The following is a 16965-nucleotide window of genomic DNA, read 5'->3' as shown; positions in this document are numbered from 1 at the left end:
CTCTGCTACATCTCTCATATATGTGGCTTTTTCTCCTCTGAAATGGTCCCCACTCTAGGGCAAGTCATATCACCTCATGCTGTACTATTGTATGAGTCTTCTCATTAGTCTCTCTGTCTCAAGTATATCCCTATACCATGTCATTTCCATTCAACTGCCAAAGTGATCTTCATAAACTGTAGGTGTGACCAAGTCAGCTCTTATTCAATCAATCCTACTGGCTCTCTGTCACTTCCAAGATCAAATATAAAAGCCTACTTGGCTTTTAAAGCTCCTTACCACCTATTCTGTGTTCTTATGCTTTATTCCCTGCTCTCTAACCCCACTCCACAAACTCTACAATTTGATGACAGTAGCCTCCTCTATGTCCCATTGCACACAATACTCTGCTGATTTCATGCTTTTTCAATGGCCATCTGTCATTGCTTCTTTAAGAAGTTTTTTCCCAGGTCTACTCAATGTTACTTCCTTCCTTCTAAGATTACCTTCAATTTACTCCATATGGCTTATCTATATATTGTTGTTTTTTATGTTGTCTCCCCCCACCAATTAGAGTTTGAATTTAAGGGAAAGGGACCATTTTTAACATTTTTGTAACCCCCAACACTTAGCACAGTTCCTAGCACAGAGTAGGACTTAATAAAAAATACTGCCTGATTTGACATAAATTGTTGACAAGTCGAAGGTCACGTCCTGCTATAAAGTTTTGATCCTGTGTAAATGGGCTTTGAGGATTTAAGAATGGGGGCTAACAGGAAATATACTAGATGCTGGAGATAATACTATTAATAGAGTTGTAGAGGTTTGAGAAAGGGAAAAAAGTTGACATTTGTCTTTCTTTCTCTTCATCTATTTCTTTTTCTACTACAAGTTAAAGTAATTCAAACCTTCTTTCCAACTCCAAATTGCAATTGCAAATTGTCTTTTATCAGTCCTAGTATCTAGGATAAAGTAAACACTTCATAAATGTTTTTATTTTAATTGGGTCAACTAGGGCTTGATCTCAGAGGGAACTACTCTAAGAATATATCAGTCTAGAAGTGGAAGAGAAAAAAGATGGGAAATCCCCAAGGTTTTACAACATGAAAAAAAGAGAATTCCTATGGATACTGGGTTATTTGAGTAAGAATGCCATTCTCCTGAGATTGCTTCCATATTACCAGTATTAAATCATAAAATACAAATACAATGCATTAAAATGTAGAATTTTTCAACTCCCAAATTTGCAATTATGAACCTAAGCAAATTGTTTCCTAAGCACATTAGGAATCCTTAAAAAGATGAAAATACATACCTGAAAAAGTGAAAAACAATTCATTTTGTAAACCAGCTCTCTGCATCTTAACATGATGACATTCAGACTTGCTTAATGTTATTTTACAGGAAAGACCAACAACTAGTTTGCTCAAAATCTGAAGCAACTTTTTCTCAAATGAGACATTGTAGATACTATTGCAGGGTGCAGAATGATATCGAGCTGTGAACTGGTAGTAAAAATCAGGATTTACATAAGCTGCAAGATAAAACATAAGATTCACTGTATAGACAAAAACAAAATTAACATTTTCAGTAAATAATTTATAGGCTCTAATTAAAATGTTTAAATTATTTAAGAATCATACAAAAACAAAAGCTCCTTGTTTACATATAAACTAAATTCTATATACAAGATGTCCCCAAAATCTTAGAGCAGTATATATGTAAATATATTCTAAGTGTGTTTCCATATGTCTTTGATACAAAACTTAAGAATGGCACAGTCTGTCTTGGACCCAGCAGCACTACTAGTACATCTGTACTTCAAAGAGTTCAAATGAAAAGTATTTGTATGCAAAAATATTTATAGCAATCCTTTTTGTGATGGCAAAGAATTGGAAATTAAGGGGAAATTGTTCATTAACTTGGAAAATGGCAGAAAAAAAATTGTGATATGTTTTTGAGATGGAATATTATTGCACTATAAGAAATGATGAGTGGGATGTTGAGAAAAACCTGTAAGACTTGCATGAACTGATGCAAAGAGAAATGAGCAAAACCAAGCTATTATACACAGTAATAACAATATTGTATGATAAACTAGAAAATGAGCCAAGACAATTCTGATGATTTATAATGAAAAATGTCATCTGTCTCCAGATGAAATTTAATATTTTTAATTTTCAGTATTACTCTTATTTCTTCTTCATTCTGAGCTTTCTTTTGCAGCATGGCTAATATAGAAATGTTTTGCATGACTGCACATATATCATCCATATCAAATTTCTGGCTTACATGACTGATGTGGTAGAGCCAGGATTTAAACCCAGACACTCTAACTCTAAATCTATCACTCTTTCCATAAAATCATATTGTGAGGACATTAAGGGATTGATTCATAAGGTGTCTAACTGAGAAGAAGAAATCAAAGGCATGAGAAAAATCATTAGATCAAAATTTTAAAGCTGGTTGCATCAATGATTACAGAAGTGTAAATTTAAAACTATTACTATAACTACTGACAGTATTAAATATTTAGGAATCTATCTGCCAAGGGAAAATCAGAAACTATATGAGCAAAACTACGAAACACTTTCCACACAAATTAAGTCTGATCTAACCAATTGGAAAAATATTAAATGCTCTTGAATAGGGCAAGTAAATATAATAAAGATAACAATACTACCTAAATTAATCTATTTATTTAGTGCTATACCAATCAGACTCCCAAAAAACTATTTTAATGACCTAGAAAAAATAACAACAAAGTTCATATAGAAAAACAAAAGGTCAAGAATTTCAAGGGAATTAATGAAAAACAATTAAATGAAAGTGGCCTAGCTGTACCAGATCTAAAATTATATTATAAAGCAGAGGTTACCAAAACAGTTGGTACTGGCTAAGAAATAGATTAGTTGATCAGTGGAATAGGTTAGGTTCAAAGGACAAAACAGCCAATAACTTTAATAATCTAGTGTTTGACAAACCCAAAGACCCCAGCTTTTGGGATAAGAACTCACTATTTGACAAAAATTGCTGGGAAAATTGGAAACTGATATGGCAGAAACTAGGCATCGACCCACACCTAACACTGTACACCAAGATAAGGTCAAAATAGGTTCATGACCTAGGCATAAAGAATGAAATTATAAATAAATTGGAAAAGCATAGGATAGTTTACCTCTCAGACCTGTGGAAGAGGAAGGAATTTATGACCAAAGAACTAGAGATCATTATTGGTCACAAAATAGAAAAATTTGATTATATCAAATTGAAAAGTTTTTGTACAAATAAAACAAATGCAGATAAGGTTAGAAGGGAAACAATAAACAGGGAAAACATTTTTACAATCAAAGGTTCTGATAAAGGCCTCATTTCCAAAATGTATAGAGAATTGACTCTAATTTATAAGAAATTAAGCCATTCTCCAGTTGATAAATGGTCAAAGGATATGAACAGACAATTCTCAGACAAAGAAATTGAATCTATTTCTAGTCATATGAAAAGATGCTCCAAGTCATTATTAATCAGAGAAATGCAAAGTAAGACAACTGTGGGATACCACTACACATCTATCAGATTGGCTAGGATGACAGGAAAAGATAATGCAGAATGTTGGAGGGGATGTGAGAAAACTGGGACACTGATACACTGTTGGTGGAATTGTGAATACATCCAGCCATTCTGGAGAGCAATTTGTAACTACGTTCAAAAAGCTATCAAACTGTGCATATCCTTTGACCTAGCAGTGTTACTATTGGGATTATGTCCCAAAGAGATTTTAAAGAAGGGAAAGTGACCTGTATGTGCATAAATGTTTGTGGCAGCCCTCTTTGTAGTGGCCAGAAACTGGAAACTGAGTGGATGCCCATTATTTGGAGAATGGCCGAATAAATTGTGCTATATGAATATTATGGAATATTATTATTCTGTAAGAAATGATCAGCAGGATGATTTCAGAAAGGCTTGGAGAGACTTAAATGAACTGATGCTGAGTGAAATGAGCAGGACCAGAAGATCATTATATACTTCAACAACAATACTATATGATGATCAATTCTGATGGACCTGACCCTCTTCAACAATGAGACGAAATAAATCAGTTCTAATGGAGCAGTAATGAACTGGACCAGCTACACCCATCTAAAGAACTCTGGAAGATGACTATGAACTACTACATAGAATTCCCAATCCCTCTATTTTTGTCCACCTGTATTTTTGATTTCCTTCACAGGCTAAATGTGCACTATTTCAAAGTCCGACTCTTTTTATACAGCAAAATAACTGTTTGGACATGTACACTTATATTGTATTTAACTTACACTTTAACATATTTAACATGTATTGGTCAACCTGCCATCTGAGGGAAGAGGTGGGGGGAAAGTGAGAAAAAGTTGGAACAAAAGGATTTGCAACTGTAAATGCTGAAAACTTACTTATGCATATATCTTGTAAATAAAAAGCTATAATTAAAAAAAAAGAAAAACAAAAGTAAATAAATAAATAATAAAACTATTACTATGACAATGTTGGACAATAATTTATATAAAGTCTGGGCTAGCTCCCTGGAGGCCTCAGGAACAGCTGGAGTCAGGATAAGTAAAAGTCCTTGGTCTTTAGGCGGAGAAGTGAAGGAGACAGACAAACTGCCATGAGGCTCACCACCAATTTCTCTTCTCATAGTCCTGTCTAAAAAGTGAGTCTAGCTTGTTTCACTCCACCCTCTAATCCTTGCCTATCTGTATACATCAAACATCGAGCCAGCACAGAACAGTGAGAAGGGCCATTTTCCCAAACATATGCTAATAGAATCATTGTCCAATAGGTAATTATCCTTAAGTGCTCAGTTGTCTGATTCAAGCACACCTTTAAAGAATTTCAGCCCTTTACATATTTAAAAATGAAAAAGACAGTGGCTTCCAAGTTTTCTGATTGTACCAATGGAGAAAAAAAGATGCAGCAATTCTCAGCATTCTGAAACCTAGTTGGAAAGTTTATGAAGGCAACTCAATATATCCAATTATTAAAATTGAAAAAAATTCAAATATTTTTTGAGGAAACAACATGGGAGGGGGGAGGGGAGAGAGACGGTGGTAATAATAATGGAAAATTCACTGGAAATCCCAATTCTAAAAAGAGGTTCTGAAAGAATTTTGCTGTACTCAAGCCTAAGATGAAAAATGAGGGAAATGTGGTCTCATAAATTAAGTGTTCATTCCAATAATGGAAAGCACAATCATTTCATATTTGCCCATCTGGTACCCTCTACAATTTTTATCCATGTCCTCCCAAAAGTTTATAGCCAATCTGCTAGAGATCTTCTTTGCTTTCTTCTAATATCACAAAGATATTCCCGAGAGCATTTAGGCTGTCCAACTGTTATTCCCTATCCTCCCTTTGGGAAAATGTCACCTCCATTTTCTGTCACACATTTTCCCTGATGTTACATATTGAGTGTGTATGTTATTTCATTTGCTAAATCTTGTATTATCTTGACTGTGACTCCACTATACTTGAACTGTTTCTTTCTAGACATTTACAATATTTTCTTGACCTGGGAATTCCAGAATTTGGGCTATAATATTCCTGGGAATTTTCATCTTGGTTTGAAGGTGATCAGAAGGTGATTTATGGATTCTTTCAACTTCTATTTTACCCTCTGGTTCTAGAATATCAGAACAGTTTTCCTTCATAATTTCTTGAAAGATGAGGTCTAGGCTCTTTTTTTTTTAATAATAATTTTTAAATTATTTCTAGTTTCTGTTTTCCAGGTCAGTTGTTTTTCCATTGAAGTATTTCACATTGTTTCCTATTTTGCATGCTTTTGGTCTTGTTTGTGTTTTTTTTTTAATTTCTCATAATATCTTAGTTTCTATTTGTTCAATCCTAATTGTCAAAGAATTATTTTTCTTAGTGAGCTTTTGTATTTCTTTTCCATTTGGCCAATTATGTTTTTTTTTTAAGGTATGCTTCTCCTTGATAGTTTTTTCTGTTTCCTTTTGTACCCTCTCAATTCTCTTCTTCATTTTTTCTGTATCTCCCTAACTTGATTTTTAAAATCCCTTTTGAGCTCTTCCATGGCCTGAAACCAATTCTTATTGTTTTTTGGAGGATTTGGATGTCAGAGCTTTGATTTTTTTTTTTCTGAGTGTGTGTTTTGATCTTCCTTGTCACCATAGTAACTTTCTATGATCAGAATTTTTTTCAGTTGTTTGCTCATTTTCCCAGTTTATTACTTGACTTTTACCTCTTTGTTAAAATAGGGCTCCTTTTCCAGGATGTAGGGTGCATTGTCCCAAGTTTCAAGGGTTTTGTGTAATTGTTTTCCAATATGCTTTTAGGGACATGATCACAAGCACTCTTTTCTGCCTGCCCTGGAAATATGAGGAATGTCCCTATTCCACTGTGGCTATGAATGCTATGGTTGAAATATCAACCCAGTCCTTCCTCAGAGAATTCCTGTGAGCTGAGGCTTCTCAAAGTTGCCTTCCACTCTTGGTTTTCTGGTTTTCCAAGTCTCTCTCATCCTACCTTTGTTGCTGACCTTCCAAGTCATCTTTGGTTTCTCGGGATTGAGATATTTAGAAACCACCAGTACTATCACTAGTTCAAAGGCCCCAGGGCCTATTCCTGCTTTGCTGGCACTTGAGACTAGGGTTGCACTGGTGCAGGACTGCATGCTGGACTCCCATTATTGTGCCATAGACCTTTCCTGCTGATCTTTTAAATGGTCTTTGGCTATAAGATGTTCCACTTTATCTTTCTGTGTCTTCTGACACTCTAAAATGTGTTTAGAGTCATTTTTTAAAGGAATTTGGAGGGGTTTAGGGGAAACTTCCATGAGTCCCTATTTTTACTTTACTATCTTGGCTTCACCTCTTAATGATAGTCATTTTTAATTCTTCAGAAACTACTCTGTTCCATATCTCCTTACAATAAAACTGGAAGAATATTAGTATTAAAAACATTAGCTTCTGTCTCCAGGAATACTTTGGGATCCTTTAAGGAGCTCTGAAATTTTCTGAAAACTATCGCACTCATTTTCATTCTCCTCTTTAATTTGGAAATGAATTTCCTATCAATTTGTATTCTATGACTTTGATATATCTATATCTATACATAAATATACATGTAGAAATGTATATGTAAATATATGTATAGAAATGTATATCTACATGTATGCATAAATATATATGTAGAAATGTATATGTATATTAAAATGCACACACTGACAAGCTCTATGGTTCAATTGCAAGCTGAAATCTAAGAAACAAACTTTCTTCATCCATCTGGTCATTCCTAAATATATATATGATCAGGTCAAATTCCTAAAGTATTTATACATTCCTTCCAGGAGGCTCTGCAATATTCCAAGGCTTAAGGTACTGAGTATAATGTCATCAGCAAAAAATGATAATGTAGAAGATCTCACCATTCATAGGCAATGCTTGATCTTCTCCAAAGCAGTCAGTACATATCTGATAAACATAAACCTATTTATGGTCCACATGATAGTTTTCAGAGGATCACTGGATAAGTTTATTCGTCTTCTTATAGCTTTCAAGGAAACTTGAATAAAGACCCTTTGTGGGAATCAAGTCTGTAAGGTGGTGTTTTGCTGTACCAAATTAAAAGCTTTTTCATAATCAGTAAACAAGCACAGTGGGATTTTCTAATCTTAAAATCATTCCATTTCAAGATAGTAAAAATGTAATGCATTATTGATGGATCTGTGAGTCAGTACAAACAAATTTTGGAAAGCAATTTAGAATTAATCAAATAACATATTTAATAAATATAGCAATTAGGTTTATACCCCAAGGAAGTCAATGAATAAAATCAAGTCCCAATATATATCAAATTTATAGCAGCAATTTTTGTGATAGTAAAGAATTGGAAATAGAGAAGATGACCAGTAACTGGAGAATGGATAAACAGATTGTGATGCATAAATGTAATGGGATATTATTGTGATGCCATAAAAAGTAACAAATATGAAGAAAAGAGAGAAGAATAGAAATATTCACATAACTTGAAGCAGAGTGAAGAAAGTACAACCAAAAATATAACATCCACAGCAACTACAACAACATAAATGGAAAGATTGAAAAACAAAAGCAAAAATTGCTGCCTAACTCCTACTTACACCCTCATAAATATCCTGCATTTATAGGAATGTAAATGTATTAAATCTGATTACACAATAATAGCTAATTCAGAGATAATATATCAACAATGATGTGTCAAAATATAATTCAATTTCTTTTTGAAAAAATATTCATATTCAGCACCAACTTTACTCCTCTCAAATATAGTATTTGTGATATACAATCATAAGACTTTTATGTAGTCTGCAAGTTTTTGTTCTCTCACATGTCTTGTTCCAGACATATATTTTCTAATAATACTTCCACAGTTTTTGTATAGTACATTTGTGTTAAAGTCACCAAATATCAAAGTGCATAAAGAATCCATATGGATCAGTTCTTTATAAAATATCTCTACTTTATCCTCTGCAACCAAAGCTTGTGCAGTAGCTACAATTATTTTCATCATGGATTTCTTTGTTAATATTTTATCATGAGTACTAGAAGACAAGATTACCACATGATCCACCAAATAACCTTTTTGTTGCATTTTAAATATACTAAGAATGTGATTTTTCTCAATTCCTTTCTTTGATTCTTCAAAGGCAATCAGAAAGTCCATAAAGATTTATTAAATCCCTATTATGTGCCAGGTACGTAGAGATATCTATGAGCTATTTTTCCTACTTAGTTGCAACTTCTATCTTATGCTTTCATTTTTTAGCAAGAACATCAACGTTGATATTATACAATTCCCTTCCAGGAGTGTCTGCTTAAATCACTAACAAAGACCTCATATTTCAAGTAGCCACAGCCCAGATAAGGTTATGGACAACTGTAGTTCTTAGTTCCCTCTGCCTCCTCTTCTGCCACTGCCATCTAGAATTCAGAAGGAAAAGAAGGCTATGAAGTTTTTGGGGGAGTCCTTTTGGATCTTTCTTTTTTCATGGGTTTCCATGACCAACTAAATCATCACCATATAGCCAATCTATTGTCTACCACCAAAATCTCAGAAGCAATTTCAGTCTGTTGCCAGAATCATATTTGCAGCCATTCCAACATGGTAACAATGCCTTTCAGTCCAGGATTTAAGAACTTGGAGCTATTTCCATGGAGTAGGACTCTATCAACTGCATTAAAGGTTAAATTAAACAGTGGTTAAGGAATAAAGAGAAAAGTTTTACAGTTTTAACTAGATCTTTACATTTCATGGAGTTTTGTTTTAAACTATGTATGTAATTTTATTTTTATAGTAATATGTGTTTTGCTAATGCATGTTAATGTTAATATTTGGGTTCAAACGATTAGTTGCTATTTTTTAAATAAAAATGGATAAGCAAAATGAAAATGAAGTTAATCATCTTATTAACGTAACAGCCATAAAGTCATAAACAAGGCATCTTGATACAATTAAACTGTACATACCCTTTAACTCAAAAATACCACTAATAGATCTATATTCCAAAGAGATTTTTTTAAAACAGGAAAGCATCTATATGTACAAAACTATTTATAGCAATTCTTCTTGGAACAAAGAATTAGAAATTGAGAGGAAGCTCATCAATTGAGAGGACAGCTGAATGAGCTGTGGTATATGATTGTAATGGAATCCTATCATGTTATTAGAAACAATGAGTAGAATGCTTTCCAAAAAAACTGGAAAGATATATGTGAACTGATACAGAGTGAAATGAGTAGAACCAAAAGAACACTGTACACAATTAACAGCACTTTTTTACAATGATCACTTGTGAATGATTTAGCTATTCTCAGCAACAAAATGAACCAATAAAAATTCCAAAAGACTCATAATAAAAAATGCAATTTACCTCCAGACAAAGAATTGATGGAGTTTGAATGCAGATCAAATAATAGCATTTTTACTTCTTTATTATTATATTCTTTTTTGTTTATCACATAATTCATAATATAACTAATATGTAAATATGTTTTGTATAATTACATAATTGCCCTTGTATAACTCATATCAAACTACTTAATATCTCAGGGAGGAAGAAAGTAAGGAAGAGAATTTCTTACTCGAAATTTAAAAAAAAACAAAAATTAAAAATTGTTTTATGTACAAGTGGGGGAGAAATAATTATTTTTAACATTTAAAAAATTTTTGAAGTCATTTTTATTCACTATGGAATAATGTAATATATTCAAATTGTAGAGCAAGTATCTATGAAGAAAAAAATTTTCTCACAATCAATCAGAATGTGAAGAGTGCATGTCATAAAACTACTTTTCTTAAAAAGTATATAATGGAACTTAATTTCACTAAGCAATATTTTGTGGAAATAGATTATGGTATAAGATTCAGCAGAATGGATATTGAAAGTTAGATTTTCATATCCATCTTTCTACTTCAACTGTCCAGCAAAGTCCAGAAGAGATTTCAATGTATAGGGATTACTACAGTGAAGCTATATATCTCACTAAGCATTTTATCCAAATTTATTCTATATGATAAGCCAATTGCTTAGCAATTGTTATTTTTTTATTTAATTTGTTATTATTCAGTATCATGATTTCCATTTGTTTAATTTTAATATTGCTATTAGCTGCACCAAGAAAGAGTATTGGAATTGTGCATGCTATAAGATTAGATTTCTTTATAAAAATTTAAAGAAATTAAACATTTTAAAATGAAAAAATGAAAGCAAAAGAGAAATGTTCTTCTTACCGTATAAAACATATTTTAGCTGGAGAGTTTTTTCCATCTCTTCTGGTATACGTTTATATGTAAGGGAACAAGTATAAATTCCACTCATCTCTTCAGTGAAGTTATGGAATATAAGGCTTCCTGTTGTTGTTACTTTTACAGAGGAATTGTCTAATAAAGAAATAAATATAGTTCTTAACCACTGAATTTTGATCTAATTTCTTAGGATAAACTACCAAAGTAAAATTCCAATCAAACGAAAACTGTCAATATTCAACTGCAAAGATTCTAGCACTGGGCTGGATATCAGAAGGTAAACGAAAGGAAGAAACTGATTATTAAGTCTGTCAGCTAAGGAGATCTTGCTTCCCTCATAGTGTAAGTTTATTAATCAAGCAGTTCTATAGGCTATAAGGAGAAAGAGCAATTAAGTATTTGTTGGGCTTCTATGATGTGTTAAGAAAATCAAAGACACAATCTTTTCCTAAGGAATTTATAGCCTATTTGAAATGAATATATATGTATTTTAAAGAATCAAATGTCAAGTGCAAAAGAAATACCTTCCTCACTACTAGGGCTATAATAACAAAGCAATGCTTGCCTCTATTAAGCTCTTGACACTGAAGATACTAGAGGCTAAAAATGATGATGATACAGGATGGATTCCTATATTTTTTGAGAGCAAAGGTTGGATGATCTAGAAAGTTCCTTCCAAATCTTTATAATTACTATTTGGATCATCAAAATGGAAGTCAGTAATATTGCTTCAGATAACCAATTTTTTTAGATAATAAGATGTTTAGCTATCAATTTAACATACAATACCTATAAAAATTAACTGTTAGAATTCATTTCAGATGATACTCAAAACATTTTCTGATTCTAATTTTCAAGTGATGCACTTAATGTGTTTAATAATAAACTTTAAGAGAAGCATCAAAGCATAACGATTAGAGTGTCACTCAAAATCAAGAAGATATAGGTTTCAGTCCCACCTCTGACATATACTAGCTTTTAGAGCATGAGAACATTGAAGCTCTCAAAGTTGAAAGAAACTCTCAAAGATTATAAGTTTTATATCAAATGCAAATCTTCATTGGTGGGATTCCTCAGTGGGAATATCCTCCACCAGTGAAATCACTGGTCTACAGGGTGATATAAGTAGAAAAAAATCAAAAGTCCTTTGGTATTAAGATGGAATCAATGAGATATGTTCAGTAAATACAACCCTGTCATGACTGAAGCCTAAATCAAGGCAAGTTTTAAGGAAAACATTAATGACTTAAAAGAATTTTTGAATATGGGTATACCAAGAAATGTTTTGCTAATGGAAGATGAATACAAAGACCTTTATTTCTGCTGCTTAGTGGAGTAGTTAAGTTGACCACTGGCCATGACCAAAAAGAGTAAAATTGCATTAAAATTATTGTTTTTTTGTTATTTTATATTTATATTTACATTCTAACATCATTTTGGAAACCTGTCTCTAATAAATGTATTACTTCTGTCAGAAGTTTCTTTAAGATAGTTCAGTACTCTAAATTATTGGGGATTTGGGTGAATTTTTAAAACTTATTTTTCTTACCAGAAATAGCATTTTTTAAACTTAAACTAGTTGAAAGATTAGCAGGAAATTTGATGCTGAAGGTAAAGTGAGCTCCATTCATTTAAAAAATGCATTAAAGTTTATCACTAGTTAATGGTTTTGAAATCAATGGTTTCAGTTATAAATGTGTTAAGAACTGCATATAAAACTGATTTAGTTAAGATTTCAAGAGAAAACTAAACCAGGATTTCTTGTCTCAGGTTACTTTCTGTTTTACAAGCTGATTTTTGAGGTCCCTACTGAGGGTTTCTCATATGCAAAGCACTGTCCTAGACGTAGAAGGAGATTTCTACTAATCTGCACATTCCATAGTCTCTGCTATACTTAGTGCCTAGGAAAAAAATTTCTAAAAAGCAAAAAGAAAAATGAAAACAAAAACACAAAAGTCTAAAGATTTTTATTTTTCCTATTAGGTAATAGTAATGAAAGAAACTCTACACCAAAATGAAGTATTTGATGAGTGAAAGCAAAGAAAATTAAATATTTCTGGAATTTGAAAAATAAATATTTCAGAATTAGGGTTAGGATCAAAAGATCCTAAAAGCTACACCAGCAAATGAATTATATGCCAAAAATATCTAGTTGGGAAAAAAAATCATATGTAGCAATTCCCTACTCCAAATTTCACTCTATGATAACACCTATACTTCATTTCTTAGTGTCTATATCTGCTCAGAGTACCTACCACATATAAAGTAGTCCAGCATTGCAGATTTCCCACAACTTATATTTTAAGAAATGTAAGGTTCATATATACATAAACATTTCCTTAATATTTCCTTCATCATCACAGATATAAAAGGAGTCTGATTAATCTCTACTATCCCTTCCATAAAAAGCAACTGGATGTTACAGTGGGTAAAGTGCCAAGAAAATCCAAATTAGGGTCATGAGTCACACGTGACTGAAATGATTAAATACAGCTTCTTCTATCAATTCAAATTTTTGAAAATTATTTATACACAACATTTAACAATGTTGTTAATTAGATCCTAGCAATAGTTAAAATCCCAGAGTAGACAGGTTTCTATACAAACATGCAGGAAGATGAAACCTGACTAAAAGAGAAAGGGAATGGACCAGTGGTAATATATCACCAATTGCCAACTCAAAATCCAACATGTCCAAAACAGTACTCCTATTTCCCTCAAAAAAAACTTTCATATCCTCTGAACTTCCATAGTTCAGGTATTAGAACTTTATTTGCTCCCAAAAAAAGAGTTTGATAAAATATTTTTTCAATTTTTATAAATAATCTGTGTAGCACAAATATTAATTGCTTTTAAAATATTTGCTAGCATTCCTTTATAAATGTTTAAACTAATTTGTTCTCCTTTTGATTCCTTTTTTTACTTACTTTACTGTTTTTTTTTTCAATTTTACTTTTTGAGAATTGGTTGCTCTCTTTTTCTTTCTATTAATTTGATTATTTCATATTTTTATAGGTAATACATTTTTAAAATTTTGCTGGCAATTAATTGTGTGTAAAGGGCTCAGGTAACCATTTTTTATTTCTTTTCTGTTTGCTGTGATTTTTCCTTATTCATTATTAACTTGACATTATTCACTTTTTTAATCAGAATTCTGGTTTAATTTGCCATTAGTCTTTTGAAAGTAGCAACTGCATGTTGTTTATCATTTCTATAGTGTTTTTGTTCTTCAATGTACCTATTTCTACTCCAAATTTCAAGATACCCTTTTTTGTGCTTACTTTTAATGTGCTGATTATCTCATTTTTAATTATATTCAGTTCACTAATTCTATTTTCTATTTTGATAATTTATTTTTGAAATCATAGAATTGCTTTAACTCATCCTATACATTTTAAAATAATGCTTAGTAATTTTTCTATTTGATATAAATGTCCTTTTATATTTGTTCTTTAAAGTATTCATTATTCAGGATGCTACTCAACCGACATGAAATTTTGTTTTGCTCATATTCCCTATTTCATTACATTACAATCTATAAAGAATGGGTTTAGTATTTTAATTTTTTTAACATTTGTAAATTTTTTGTATCTAAGTACATTTTTTGCATGTGGTTCAATGCCACAACGTATAGACTTTTTTTTTCACATTTCTTAGAAATCCTAGTCTTTCAGATCCAAGTGCTTCAAAAGTTTGTTACTTTTTTTTAATCTTTCTCTTAGACATTCATATGTAGGAAGAAATATTACAATTTCTATAATTATTCTTATAATTTGAACCTTTTCATAATTCAATTAATAGTTTATTTATAACCTTGGTCACTAAAATTAATAAATTTATTCATTAGTACAATATGGCTTCCTTGCTTATAGATATGGATAGTATCATTCAATTTTTTTTTTGCATGTTATTGTGATTTAAACTCTTTTGGAATTATTTGATGTACACTAAATTTTGTTTCAGTTTCTCTTTTTTTAATTCATTATGTTTCTATTTATAGGTATAAAAGCTTTAAACTACTAAAGACATTATTTTTCTGGTGTACAATATATTGCTGGATTTTGCTTTTTTATCCTTTCTACATGTTTTTGATTACTCTTATTTAAAGTTATAATTGTTAATATTGTAATTTTCTTCACCTGTTTCTTTTGTATCAATTTTTCTTCCCTTTTCCTTTAAGTCATTAATTTGTCTCCAAAGTGCTGTTACTATATTTTGATGTCTCTTTTTTTAATATTACTTTTTATTTTTAATTGATTTTTTTACATAACCTTTATTTCTGATATCTCTTTTCTTCCTCTTCCATAATTAGAAAGTCATCTTTGTTTCAAACCATTAAAAATAAGGCTTTTGAAAAGCAGTTCTGCAAAGCTAACCAACACATCAACCAAGTGTAACTTGGTATAAAGTACAAAGACTACTATCCTGGTTCTCCTACTCCTTCGCTAAATCCTCATACCACTCATTCCCACTAAGCATGGGCATGTCCCACAGGACTTTGTGATATGTCCTCTTCTCTTCCCTCTGTCTCCTATTCCCTTGTCAGTCTCGTTAGTTCTGCTAAATTTATCATCTCTGTGCTGATGATTCTCAGAGCTAACAATCCTCTTAACCTCTCAGCTGATCTCCAGTCTTGAATCATCAATTGCCTTTCAGACATTTACTATTGATTGTCCAGTTCACATTTTAAATTTAACATAACCAAAAAAACTCATTTATATGTTACTGCATCTATAGATCTTAAAGCATCTTCCTATTTTCTTCTGAAATTTTTCTTAGAAATATCAATTCAGGAAATAGTGCAATCACATGGAAGCTGTATTGTATAGTATCAGTGTTCCATTTTTAAAGAAACCTAGATAAATCCTTTGCCTTTTCCATTCTCAAGATAGTGTATTATTCTGTTTCTGGTTGTATGAGCCTCTACCACCACCACTACCTGGACATCTTTCAGGATTCTTACTCCCTCTCTTGGGAGAGATGATGTCCAAAAATGTACAAACATTGCTTAGGGTATATAGCTCCCTAAATGTACACTGAACCAGGATTTTATTGCAAATACATACACATGAAAAAACATACATTTAGGTATAGTGTATATATACATGTATATATACATACATATAATATCAACTCTTCTATAAAATTATTCTTTAATGACAGTCTTTCAGTGATCTGCTCAATAATTCCTCCATACTAGTCCCTTCTAGCCACTGTCTTTATTCGAGTCTCCCATAACCTCTACTCTGGTTGAGACACTAAAGTAATTATATTTTACATTTCATCTTGGTAGAGGAGGTTGGTAGAAGACAATGGCCTATCCCCTCTGCCATTTGCTCCCTTTCCCTCTTTGTATAATATCTCAATCTGATAGTCATAAACTATACTGATTCACTTATAGTGAGTCAAGGGATTTAGTCCACAGATTGTTAATTCTCTCTTTTCCTTTTTCAGAATCTTTAAAAGCTTCCCTTATATCCATAGACTCTTAGGTTCTCATAATGTCTTAGTATCTCTGTTCTTTCTTTCCACCAAAAATCACTTCCTTAAACAATCACCACAACAATAGCAATAAAACCAACAACAACCCAATATAGACATAACTCGGTTTTTTTGCACTTCACTTTATTGTGCTAAATAGATACTACACTTTTTGCAAAGTGAAGGTTTGTGGCAAAACTGCTTGAGGCAAGTCTGTCTGGGACATTTTCCCAACAGCATGTGATCACATCATGTCTTTGTGTTACATTTTGGTAATTCTCTCACTATTTCAAACTTTTTCATTATTGTTCTGTCATGGTGATCTGTGATCAACAAACTTTGATGTTATTATAATTGTTTTGAGGTACCACAAATGATAAATGGGTGTTTCAACTGCTCCACTGACCAGCTGTGCCTGGCTTTGTCCCTCCCTTTGGGTCTCACCATTCTATAAGACAAAATATTGAAATTAAACCAACTAATAACTCTACAAAGGCCTCAGAGTATTCAAGTGGAAGGAAGAATCAATCAATGGGGCAAACTTCATTATTGTCTTATAAGAAATTGCCCTAACCACCCCAACTTTCAGCAAAGCACCAGCCTGATCAGTCAGTAAGTAACCATCAATATCAAATCAAGATACTCTACCAGAAAAAAAGATTACACCTCACCAAAGGCTCAGATAATATAGCATGTTTTATCAATAAAGTATTTTTA

The 16965-nt window shown here is 32.0% G+C and overlaps 1 protein-coding gene across 2 annotated transcripts in view; it reads right to left on the bottom strand.

Annotated features, from left to right (window-relative positions):
* Positions 1-16965, bottom strand: part of ZPBP (zona pellucida binding protein) — a 116271-nt gene that overhangs the window by 78880 nt on the left and 20426 nt on the right. The window contains exons 4-5 of one of the 2 annotated variants that reach the window (XM_051984353.1): positions 10753-10902; positions 1295-1513 (exon numbers count right to left, since the gene is read on the bottom strand). In XM_051984353.1, coding sequence (XP_051840313.1) covers positions 1295-1513; positions 10753-10902 — 369 coding nt within the window. The remainder of the gene's footprint in view (positions 1-1294; positions 1514-10752; positions 10903-16965) is intronic. The other variant, XM_051984361.1, reaches the window with a different exon arrangement.

Source organism: Antechinus flavipes, chromosome 1 (assembly GCF_016432865.1).
Source record: "Antechinus flavipes isolate AdamAnt ecotype Samford, QLD, Australia chromosome 1, AdamAnt_v2, whole genome shotgun sequence".
Classification (NCBI taxonomy): Eukaryota; Metazoa; Chordata; class Mammalia; order Dasyuromorphia; family Dasyuridae; genus Antechinus; species Antechinus flavipes.
Note: the sequence above shows the minus strand (reverse complement) of the source record. Positions and strands in the feature narration are given on the sequence as shown.